Source organism: Dipodomys merriami, unplaced genomic scaffold (assembly GCF_024711535.1).
Source record: "Dipodomys merriami isolate MVZ:Mamm:240054 unplaced genomic scaffold, mDipMer1.0.p SCAF_3, whole genome shotgun sequence".
In the NCBI taxonomy this organism is placed as follows: Eukaryota; Metazoa; Chordata; class Mammalia; order Rodentia; family Heteromyidae; genus Dipodomys; species Dipodomys merriami.
In genome coordinates, this window is record NW_027204492.1 from 64,415,225 (window position 1) to 64,427,761 (window position 12,537).

A 12,537-nucleotide genomic window follows, 5' to 3' on the forward strand; every position below is an offset into this window, starting at 1 on the left:
GGTTGAGAGTGACTATAGCTGTAAAGACAGGGGGTATGTTCAGTCAGATTTTGCTCAGCTTTTATTTTTGTCCAGAGCTGGTTCTGCTGACACCTTTTGGAAATGGACTTTGCTATGCCATTGATGAATGTCTATTCTCCATTCTAGGGGCCAGTTTCTTAATCTGTAAAGGGGTTTGACTGAAATGCAAGTCAGTTACCTGCGTTCACATCTTCTCACTCTCTGTATAAACTCGTGGCAGTCGCTTCCTATCTCCAAGCCTTAGTTTCCCCAGTTAAATTCAGTGCAGAATATAGATATGGAGGACTCTTAAGTTACCCATAGCTGTGGCATTCTTGTTGATTTTTCTCCTGTTTCCTCTTCCGTCCCACTAGTCTCAGCCAATGTAGGACTGTGTAATCCAGCTACATGAATCCCTTCAAGTTCCCCAGCAATAACATAAAAGTGGAGAGAGAAGGGAGTTGAATTGGGTTATTGCTAAGGTCTTTGTCCATTTCCAGTGTGATAGCAAGGTGGTAGCCTGGCCTTCAAGAGGCCTCCCCTCCAACTCAGCCAGTAACCATGTTTTCATTCTGCCAAGTAACCGTGTTTCTGCTTCAGAGCTCCAGATAAGTATTCAATCTCAAATAGTTCGCTCAACCCCAAATCTCCTTATAACTTGTCTCTGTTCTTACAGAGAGCACAAACCCTGGCAGAAATCTGATTTGGAATGAGAATTCCGCTCTGAAGCCAAACTTCCTGCTGTTCTTCAGGTTAAGATTATTTCACCCTGGTAGGCAACATACATACCAAAAACCAAACATTTAGATCTGTTTATTTTTTGTTCCAAACCCCTTGAGGATTTAAATATCCCAGGTCTCAAGCTCCGAAATTTTGTTCATTCTCCTAGATTTAACTGTGGTGCGTAAGTCTGCATCCTACTCTAAATATAATACTGTGCTGCTTAGACCAACCAGCATTCTCTCCAAAAGCACACACACCCACACATGCACCCCCCACACACATACACACACACACACACACACACACACACACATGTAGAAGTAAATTGAAACCTTGCCAATGGTTCATGACACTGAATGGGCGTATTTGGGCCCTGTAAATGTCTTTCCTTCATCTGGAGAGAAGTAGGTGACAGCCTGATTCTTAAGAGATATCCAGCCATGAGCAACAAAGGAGACCCTGTAGCACCACCCTCCAGTGACTTGGTGGGGGCGGGTCAGGGAAGAATGGAAGCAGGGCCATTGTTGCTCCAGTATTTTCAGTGGCCTCTCCTGGGAGTTACTGGGAGCCTGGGGCCCAGCTTCTCCCCTTCTACTGCTGTTAGAGCTGACAGGCTAGTAACTCGGCCCCTTCCTGCCCACTGAGCCAAGAACCAGTGGGTTTTCCTTTGAGTAGCTGATAAGAGCTGGACTAGGACCAGCGGAAGGGGGCTCAGGCCTTTGGCTTTGAATGAAACCATCAGAAGCCAACCATACCCCCAGCTGCCTGTTTGTAACGGAAAAACTCATGTGTGGGGACCATTGTCTTCTTTGGTGCCCCTCAGGGCAACCTCATCCTCCTGGCCTTGGGATGACCCTGGCTTGGGGTGGCAAGCTACCATTGGCTCCAAATAACAGCCAAGGATGCCTGGCAAAAAGATAATGGAGGGTTGGGTGACAGGAACACAATAGACAAAGGCTCAGAGAAGGGAGAAAAAGACACAGAGTGAGGACAGAGGCTGAGCTCCTAATGAGGTGAGCTGTGCTAGCTGGACACAGCCTGGTAGTGCCCTGTGCCTCCAGCCAGGGGCACTTGGAATGCTCTTCAGTAAGACTGTTGCCCAGAGCCTGGGTATAGGGAAGCATCTGGCACCGACTTCACAACGATGAAAATGGGCCAGAGTATGCCTCTCTTGGCACCTTTAATGCCCACTGAGTGGCCCAGGATGTCTATCATGGGAGACACACTGGGTGGTAAAGGCTAGGGTGGCTTCTCCTTCCTAAAAGAAGCTGTCCAACCCTGTTTGTGTGTGTGTGTGTGTGTGTGTGTGTGTGTGTGTGTGTGTGTGTGTGTGTGTGTGTGTGTGTGTGTGTGTGTGTGTGTGTGTGCGCGCGCAGCAGCTGTCTATATCATTTGGGGATTCAGGTGGAGAATGAGTTTTTTCCCCCTAAAACAGTTCATTTCCTAGGTGGAAAAAATTGAGCTGTCATGGAAATTGAGAGATGGTCCTTACCCATGTCAACAACCACTGCCCCTCCCCTACCATGTCAGCACATTATCATTAGTCTTCCTATGCCTGCTGAGATGAAAGGAAGTCTCTTCACATTTTGACATAATGGGTACAAGGATGGGGAGCTGAGGCCTCCTGATTTATGCATTGGCTTGGGAAATCCATAAAAATCTGCGAATGAAAAATGGAACTCTGTGAGAGTTGAGGTCACTTCCCTGTGTGATAGTCTAATTTTCCAGTCTATGGTTGTATCAGTTTGAGCCAAAAAGTGAGATGTGACTCAGCCTGAGATAAGTGGAATTAATGCCAGTGTCAGGGGTAGATTGGGCCAAGATGAGGTTAATTGGCCTAAACTCTGGGTTCTTCCTTTCTCCAAGCACCTATGTATCTATGACAGTCATAAAAAAAGAAATAGAGGGGAAAGAGGATGAAAAGGAAGCAGTAGAGGAAAAAATAAAAGGCAAGGAAGAGAGAAGCAGATTGTTAACCAACCATATCGTGGGGATGCTCTTGGGAAGCCACTGGCCTCAAGAATGGGAGGCTAAGCAAGACTTCTTGATTCCTCTTTCTCCATCCCCAAGTGGCTCCCCAGGATGAATGGCAATGAATTCCTCAGCATACAGAGGCATGGTTCTCCCCAATAGGCTCCTGGGGATATAGTAGCACCTTTGGCAGTTGACTTTAGTGGGTGACTAATAAGCTTGGGCCAGAGGTTCATTCTACCTCCGCCCCCCTGCGGATTAGAAAGTATATGGAGAGAATCCCAAAGCCAGAGAGTGATCCCAATCTTTCTCAGGAGGTGGGGGCAGGGTGGGGAGGGAAGATGGAGGGAAGGATAAGGGCCCTGGCAAGTTTAAAGGCATTCACAGGGAGAATTTGGTTAATGAGTTTGAAACACCTAGAGCTTTGGCTCCAAGGGGATGGTCAGGTGGCTGAAATGCTGTGTGCACAGGTTTGGGAACAAGTGTGCTGGTGGCAAAAATGTAAATGCTGAGCAGGGTGGGATGAAGGGAAAGGGCTGAAGAAGAGCACACAATGGCAGGAAAGAGACATTAAATTGGTTCCTCGGGGGTAGGGGAGCCTGGCAGCAGCTCTCCATTGGGATCTGGCTCATGGGCCAACATCTTATCCTTGCTGGAATCCCTCTGCTCTTTCTTGAACATCCTTTGATGCATCAGAGGGACGAAAAAGAGGATTACAGCTCCAATGATGGGGGGCACACCGGCAAAGTAGAAGGCCACATGGTAGTCACCAAAGCAGTTGCGAAGGAGGCCTGAAACAGTTAAGAGACACAAGTCAAATTCAGCTCTGCCCTGCTATCCAAAGGGTCTCTTCTAAAAGCCATCTCAGGGCCTGTCCAGGGAGCCTGGGCCTGTGCTGCCTTGACTCGATGCCCCCTCAACGTCAATGCAGGTGGCTTCCCCCTGCGGTTAATGAGGCTACTGGCCCTTAGGGAGAATGCTCATTAGGAGAGAAGCTTTCATCAAGCTACAGCTGTCTTCTAGTTACTTCTAGGGATGGAATTGGGCAGGAACTAGTTTAACTAAGCCTTGTCTTGGTTCACAGCGATAGTCTTCACTCCTACTCCCTCCCTCCACATTGTACTCATGGAACAATTCAGTGGAATTCCTGATTGCTTTTTCTCTGAAGTTCCAAATGTCATAAGAAGTTGTATGTGCATATCTTTCTTCCAGTTTTCCCCTCTGAATCCTCCAAACTGCTCTTACTATGGATATGGATGGCATAGAATGCAAGGCCTCGCATGCTCCCCTCCAGAAGCTACTGTGAGCTATTTCATATGGCAGATTCTTGGCCACTTGCTTACTCAGGAGGTAAGGGAAATGGAAAGACTTGTGGCTTCTGGGGCATGTTGGGATCAAGGGCTAGATAGAGGCTCCCCTCCTACCATAGACAGTGTGGTTGTTGCACAAGAACCTTCAGTGAGAGGTTCGCCATTGTTACATGATGCCCTCACAAAATCTTGTGCATAAATGACATTTAAGGAGTTTTCGTTGAATTATCCCATTTGCTAAACCTAGGGAATCTAATACATGAACCAATGCTTGTGGTAAATTCATTTGAAAGGAAATGAAGTTATTTCTTTAATTGTTTTTCTATTTCTTATATTCCCTGAGGTACCAACAATGCCCTTCTGAGAGAGGGGAGGGAGACACTAGCAGTGTTGAGAGATGGAAAGATAGCATGCTGGCACTGCCTGCTGCCTGCTGGAGGTAAGCCTCAATGGCTCAGGACTTCTACAGCCCAGTTCCAAACCCAGTGGAGTGGGGAGTGGGGAAGATAGCACTCAGGTGTGTTCCCCCCCCCTTTTTTTTTCCTTTTTCCAGTTCTGAGGCTTCAACTCTGGGCCTGAGCTTTTGTGCTTCAGGCTAGTAGTCTACTACTTGAGATAATTGGAGATAAAAAATCTCATGGACTTACTTGCTCAGGCTGACTTCAAATCATGATCCTCAGATCTCAGCCTCCTGAGTAGCTAGGATTAACACGTATGAGCCACCAGTGCCCAGTTATAACTCAGCTTTAAGAAACCAGGGTTGAGGGATGGGAACGTAGCTTAGTGGTAGAGTGCTTGCCTAGCATACATAAAGCCCTGGGTTCAATAAACAGAAAAGGTCAGAAGTAGCACTGTAGCTCAAGTTGTAGAGTGCTAGCCTTGAGCAAAAGAATCTCAGGGAAAGTGAGCAAAAGAATCTCAGGGACAGTGCCCAGGCCCTGAATTCAAGCCCCAAGACTGGCCATAAAAAGGGGAAAGAAACCAGGGTTGATTCTTACTATTTTTTGACCCAAGTACCTTGAAATAATCCCTTGCCTATGAACAATATAAGAGAGTATTGGATCAAAGCTGGCCTTGGTGATGTACACTTGTATCCCCAGAACTCAGGGTGCCTAAGGCAGGAAGACTGTAAAATTCAAGGCCAACTTGGGGTACATAGTGAGTTCCAAACCAGCCTGGGCTACATAGTAAGTTCTTGAATTAAAAAAAAAACCCATAATGTAAGCCAGGTGCTGCTGACTTATGTCTGTAATCCTAGCTACTCGGGAGACTGCAATCTGAGGATCACAGTTTGCAGCCAGCCTGGGCAGGAAAGTCCATGAGACTCTTATCTCCAGTTAACAACTAAAAAATTGGAAGTGGAGCTGTTACTCAAATGGTACAGCCCTAACCTTGAGGGAAAAAACAGGGACAGTGCCCAGGCTCTGAGTTCAAGCCCCAGAAATGGTTCATGCATACATGCACATGTACACACATACACCCTTAAAAAAAACCAGAAATTAAGAAAGCAGGAAAGGAGAGAGAGGAGAGGGAGAAGAGGAGAGGAAACAGAGGGGAGAGGAGAGGAAACAAAAGGACAGGAGAAGAGTAAAGAAGAGGAGAATGGGGGAGGTGGAGGAAGGGAGTGAAAGGGAATGGGGAGGAGGGGAGTGAAGGCAGAGGGGGAGGAAGGGAAGAGAGGAAGGAAGGAATATTAAAACAATAGAATGGTAATTTTTCTCTCTACTCCCCTGGAAGGATCCATGCTCTCTACAATGAAACTCCAGTGACACATACACAACTTTGGAAAACGTCCCCCCACCCCCACCCTGCAAATGAATCCATGCCTGTGTACTATATTGAATCTCTTACACTAGTCATGGTAAGGGTTTTTCTGAACTATAGCAAAACTACTTATACAGAAAAGAAGAAAAGGAGGCTTAAGCAGAGGTACTCCATAGAGTGCTCCCAGCATAAATAGGACTCGATTCCCTGGCAATGAGACTCACCTGCAATGGGAGGCCCAGCAATCATTGGCAGGGCCATCATGCCCAGTAGGTAGCCAATGGCCTGTGAGGCCTGCATCGGACCCACCAGCTCAAAAGCAATGGGGGCCATGATGGTGATGAAGAAACCATCACACAGGCCCAGGAAGAGACAGACAGTGATGAGGCCTCCAAAGTCCCGGCATAGGGGAATCATCATGGACATCAGGCCCAAGAGCAGGAATGAGAGAACCTAGAAGAGCAAACACCTTAAGTCATGCCATTCTGGCTAGCCCAAACCACATAGTAGATGACATCTCCTTTCTTACATCTTCATTGCTACCACTGGGAAGAATGTCAACAGGGAGAGCAGTTGTAAGTCCTGCACTGAAGGGTTCAATTTTTAAGAGATCCCCTACTTAACTGAATCTAGCAGGAATTTCGTTTTAAAGGCAGAAATGGCCCTCAGGCCCCTTGCACTGCATCTTGAAGTCAAAGGAGAAATTGCTGTTTCTTTTGCTGCATCTAGCTGTCCCACAAATGGGGGTCTGGGATTGTGCCTTGTTGGTGTTCTTTGACGCAAGTAAAGTATACAGAAAGAAGGGGAAGAAGTGAGGCAAGCTTGCCTGATGATTCCACAGGGACTGCAATGGAAGGCGCTGACTCCTAAATTGGGGGAGGAGCCAGTGCCCATTTTTGTTGGTTATAGAAAACATCTTGGCATGAGAGAGACCTTTGGGAGGTTCACCCAGGTTCCTTATACTTTAAAGTATAGAGACATATCATCCATCTAAGATACCAAGGCTCTGAGAGCCTATGGATTAAATAAAACATGCTGGGGATGCACCAAGGAGTCCTTTGAGGAGTATCAAACCACTAGCTGGGTGTCTAGAGTCTAAAACCAGCTCAGGAACACTGACTAGTCCCTGAGCTTACTTAAGCCTGAACAAAATGACTCTAAAAGAACATGCCTTTCCAGAGGCAGGTTCCCCACCCTCCTCTTGCAACTGGGAGAAGAACCACAGCTGGTTTTGTGTTTGTTTTGATTACGGTCATATGAAACTTGTGTCTATGACCAAGAGTAAAACCCTGGGCTCCAGGTAGAGAAAGATGCCTTGAGCCCCCAGCCCAGCACAGTTTACACAGGCAGGTTATTCCAGGACCAGGGCTACAACTTGATCTGTTTATGAGGAGATTCATGGATTTGCCAATAGTTTGGAGTTGGTCAATAAGCAAGCCAACTTACCCAGGAAGGAGCAGACAACAAATTTGTTTCATGTCCTAAAAATTTTTTGTGTTGTTGCTCACAGTGGTTTCATTAGGAAGATCAGCTGGTTTGGGGAAGGATAATGCCACTGAGGCCATCTCTTGGATAGCAGACCTTTGAACTTTACCCAAACTATTTTTAATAATATTTTTTTCTTGTAAAGATAGTGTACAGAGGGGTTACAGTTACATGAGTAAGGTAATTAGTACATTTTCTATCCAGTATTGTTACCCCCTCCTTTGTTTTTCCCCTACCAACACTTCCCTCCCCACCTCCCCACCTCCTGCCTCCCCCCCCCAAGTTGTAAAGTTTGTTTTCAACATAGTGTCTTATACATCTTATTGTTACAATGGGTTGATCTGTATCCTTATTTCAGCATTTTTTTTATCTTTCCCCTCCCCAAATTAGAAAAATATATATACAAGATGCAAAGCACCGACATCAAATACAGTGAAAACCAGTTATACCATGGAGGAAGAACATAGAAAAGAACTCCCCCCCCCCCAAAAAAATCACATGGTATATTTTAAGTACATTAAAAACAACAGCAAGAAAGATAAAACCTCTTGGGGTTCATTTCACTTAGCAACATCTTATATGGTCATATATACATACCTTTTGACCTTTTCTGCTTGTCCTAGACATATACTAGTTATTGCAAATAAGGGAAAACAAGGGACCTATGTTTCTTTGGGCCTGGCTTACTTCACTTAATATAATTTTTCCAAGACTTTCCATTTCTTAACAAATGGGATGGTGTCATTTTTTCTGATGGACGCATTGAATTCCATTATATATATACATATACATATACATACACATATACATACACATATACATACACATATACATATATATCACATTTTCTTGATCCATTCATTTACTGAGGGGCATCTGGGTTGGTTCCATATCTTAGCTATGGTAAATAATGCTGCGAATAAACATAGTTGTGCTGGTAGCTTCAGTATGGCCTTGTTTGTGATCATTTGGGTATATGCCCAAAAGTGGAATTGCTGGATCATAGGGGAGCTCTATGTGGAGTCTTTTGAGGAACCTCCATACTACTTTCCAAAGTGGTTGGACAAGTTTACACTCCCACCAACAATGCAGTAGGGTTCCCTTCTGGCCACATCCCCTCCTGCATCTGTTCTTATTAGATTTCTTGATTGTAGCCATTCTAACTGGGGTGAGGTGGAATTTCAATGTTGTTTTGATTTGCATTTCTTTTATAGCTAGAGAGGTTGAGCATTTCTTCATGTGTCTATTGGCCATTCTTATTCCTCTTCAGAGAAGTCTCTCTTTAGGTCTTAAGCCCACTTATTAATCAGGCAGTTGTTTCTTTGAGGGATTTAATTTTTGTTGGGGGATTTAATTTTTTGAGTTCTAAGTATATTTTAGATATTAGGCCCTTGTCTGTTGTATGGCTAGTGAAGATCTCCAATCCGTGGGCTTTCTATTGAGGTGCTAGCAATATCCTTTGCCCTGCAGAAGCTCTATAGTTTCATGCATCCCATTTTTCCAACCTTTCTTTGATTTGTTGTGTTTCTGGGTCTTTATTAAGATAATTTCAGCCTGTGCCAAGGAGCTCTAGAGTTTCTCCGATTCCTTCCTGTAATGTTTTCAGGATGTCTGCTTTGACTTCGAGGTCTTTGATCCATTTGGAGTTGATTCTGGTGCAGGGTGATATATAAGGATCTAGCTTTAGTTTTCTACAGATGTTTAACCAATTTTGCCAGCACCATCTACTGAAGAGGCTGTCTTTCTTCCATTCTATTTTTTAGCTCCCTTATTGAAGATTAGGTGGCTATAGGTCTGTGGGTTCATTTCTGGATCTTCAGTTCTATTCCATTGGTCCTCATGTCTGTTCTTGTGCCAGTACAAGTTGTTTTGATTACTATGGTTTTGTAGTAGAGTTTGAGATTTGGTATTGATATTCCTCCAGGACTGCTCTTTCTGCTAAGAATTGTTTTTGCTATTTTGGGGTCTTTTATTGTTCCATATGGATTTTGGGGTTGCATCTTCTATTTCATTGAAGAATTAGGTTGGGATATTGATGGGTATCACATTGACTTTGTAGATAGCCTTTGGCAGTATTGTCATTTTCACGATGTTAATCCTCCCAATCTAGGAGCATGGGAGGTTTTTCCACTTCCTTAGTTCTGCTTTAATTTCCTTTTTCAGGTTTTTAAATTTTTCATCAGGCTGGGAATGTGGCTTAGCAGTAGAGTGCTTGGGCTAGGGCATGCATGAAACCCTGGGTTCAATTACTCAGTACCACATACACAGAAAAAGCCAGAAGTGGTTTTGTAGCTCAAGTGGTAGAGTGCTAGCATTGAGCAGAGAGAGGCTCAAGGATGGTGTCCAGGCCCTGAGTTAAAGTTCCAGGTTCAGCAAAAATAAATAAATAAACATTTTCATCACTGAGGTCTTTCACTTCTTTAGTTAACTCCTAGGTATTTTCTTTTTTTGTGGCGTTAATACAAAAGGAGTTGCTTTCCTGATTTCAGCTGCACTCTTCTCATTACTGGCTTACAGAAAAGCCCTTTTTGTTGTTGTTGTTGGTCGTGGGGCTTGAACTCTGGGCCTGGGTGCTGTCCCTCAGCTCTTCAGCTCAAAGCTAGTGCTCTACCACTGAAGCCACAGTGCCACTTCCGTTTTTCTGAGTGGTTTATTGGAGATAAGAATCTCATGGACTTTCCTGCCCAGGCTGGCTCTGAACCTTGAATCTCAGTTTTCAGCCTCCTGAGTAGCTAGGATTACAGGCGTGGGCCACCTGCACCCGGCAAGCCATTGAGTTTTGAGGGTTAATTTTATACCCTGCTACTTTGCCAAAGTTTCAGATCAACTCGAGTAACGAGAATGGAGTCCATGGGGTTCTTTAAATACAAGATCATGTCATCAGCAAAGAGGGAGAGTTTTACTTCATCTTTCTCTATTTGGATCCCCTTTATGTGTGCATCTTGTCTTATTGCTCTAGCTAGGCATTCTAATACGAAATTGAAGAGAAGTGGAGAGAGTGCACATCCTTGTCTCATTCCTGAATTGAGGAAATGGCTTTAGTTTTTCGCCATTGAGTATAATGCTGGCTGTAGGTTTGTCATATACAGCCTTTATTATATTGAGGAATGTACCATGGATTCCTAGTTTTTCCAGTGCTTTCATCATAAAAGGGTATTGGTGTAAGGTCCACTCCTGGATGGCAAGCAGACTCCACCCTCAGCAAAGTCTCCACCCAGTACCTGTGTTATCTAGGCAACTGGCACACCTGGAAGAGGTCACATCTGCATCTGCTGAGGTCACATCTGGATTCAATGTGGGCACACCTTTCCCCACCCATACCCTAGATAAGGCCTAGCCCAGGCCCAGACGCCCTCTTTCTCAGGCTTTTTCCAGCCCCGTGGAGTGCTAACATGGCCTGGTGCCAGCCGGAATGATGAATAAACCTACCCTTTACCTGAATACCACGTGTGGTGCTGTTCTTACTCAGCTGCCTCTCTTTAAAATCTAACAGTTGGATCTTGTCAAATGCTTTCTCTGCATCTGTTGAGATAATCATGTGGTTCTTATCCTTGCTCTTGTTGATGTGATGAATTATATTGTTTTATTTTTGTATATTGAACCAGCTTTGCATCCCTCAAGTGAATCCTGTTTGATCATGGTGTATGATTTTTTTCATGAGTTGTTAGAGTCAATTGGCCAAAATTTTGTTGAGGAGTTTTGCATCGATGTTCATCAAAGAAATGGGTCTGTAGTTCTCTTTCTTTGATGAGTCCTGCCTGGTTTGGGGATGAGGGTTATGATGACTTCATAGAAAGAATTTGGTAGTGAACTTTCACTTACAATTTCATTGAAGAGTTGGAGGAGTATTGGTGTGATTTCTAATTTGAAAGCCTTGTAGAATTCCACTTATTGCTGTCTCTTATTGCTGTTCCTATTACTTTTTTTTCTCTTTTTTATTGTGAAAATACTGTTCAGAGGGGTTACAATTACATGGGCAAGATAATGAGTACATTTCTTATCAAGCATTGTAGCCTCCTCCTTTGTTTCCCCTTCCCATCCCTTTCCATCCTCCCTCCACTCCCCTTCCCCTCCTCCCCCGCACCAAAGTTGTAAAGTTCATTTTTGACATAATGACTTGTACATCTCATTGTTGCAATGGGTCCACTGTACCCCTATTTAAACGATTTGTTTTTCCCCTTCCCCTCCACAAATTATACTGACATCAAATACAGTGAAAGCAGGGGTTATACTGTGGGGGAGGGACATACAAAGCAACAAAGAAATAATCTTATAAATGTGTTAGAAATAATCTCATGAAAGAAAAAAAACATTTGAATACATATCTTAGGGTTCATTTCCCTAACATCACCTTATCTGACCTTTTCTGCTTGACTCAGACATATACTAGATATTGCAAATAAGGGAAACCATGGGACCTATGTTTCTTTGGGCCTGGCTTACTTCACTTAATATCATTTTTTCCAGGTCTTTCCATTTCCTAACAAATGGGGCAATGTCATTCTTTCTGATGGAGGCATAGAATTCCATTGTGTATATATACCACATTTTCTTGATCCATTCATCTACTGAGGGGTATCTGGGTTGTTTCCATATCTTAGCTATAGTAAATAATGCTGCAATAAACATAGTCGTGCTGGTAGCTTTAGTGTGGTCTTGTTTGTAAATATTTGGGTAAATGCCCAAAAGTGGGATTGCTGGATCATAGGGGAGCTCTATGTGGAGTCTTTTGAGGAACCTCCATACTGCTTTCCAAAGTGGTTGAACAAGTTTACACTCCCACCAACAATGCAGTAAGGTTCCCTTCTGTCCACATCCTCTCCAGCATCTGTTGTTATTAGAGTTCTTGATTTTAGCCATTCTAACTGGAGTGAGGTGGTATCTCAATGTTGTTTTGATTTGCATTTCTTTTATGGCTAGGGAGGTTGAGCATTTCTTTATGTGTCTATTGGCCATCCTATTGCTGTTCTTATTTCGATGCTTAATATAGGTCTGTTAAGTTGGTTTAAATCATCTTGCTTTAGTTTGGGGATGTCAATATTTGCTAGAAATTCTTCCATTTCATTCAGATTCTCAAACTTATTAGCATAAAGGTTTGAGAAGTATTCCCTTATAATGGTCTGAATCTGGGTTGTTTCTGTGGTGATGTTTCCATTCTCATCTCTGAGTTTGTTTATTTGGGTGTGTGCTCTTCTTTTTCTGATAAGATTTGCTAAGGGTCTGTCAATTTTGTTAATTTTTTCAAAGAACGAACTCCTTGTTTTGTTGATTCTTTCTATGTTTT

General features: G+C 43.8%; 1 protein-coding gene across 1 annotated transcript in view; it reads right to left on the reverse strand.

Annotated features, from left to right (window-relative positions):
- Window positions 1-798: 798 nt before the first annotated feature.
- Window positions 799-12,537, reverse strand: part of Slc16a2 (solute carrier family 16 member 2) — a 108,549-nt gene continuing 96,810 nt past the window's right edge. Inside the window, exons 5-6 of the mRNA XM_070040187.1 lie at window positions 5,993-6,221; window positions 799-3,485 (exon numbers count right to left, since the gene is read on the reverse strand). Of these exons, the coding sequence (XP_069896288.1) occupies window positions 3,265-3,485; window positions 5,993-6,221 (450 nt within the window). The 3' untranslated portion in view covers window positions 799-3,264. The remainder of the gene's footprint in view (window positions 3,486-5,992; window positions 6,222-12,537) is intronic.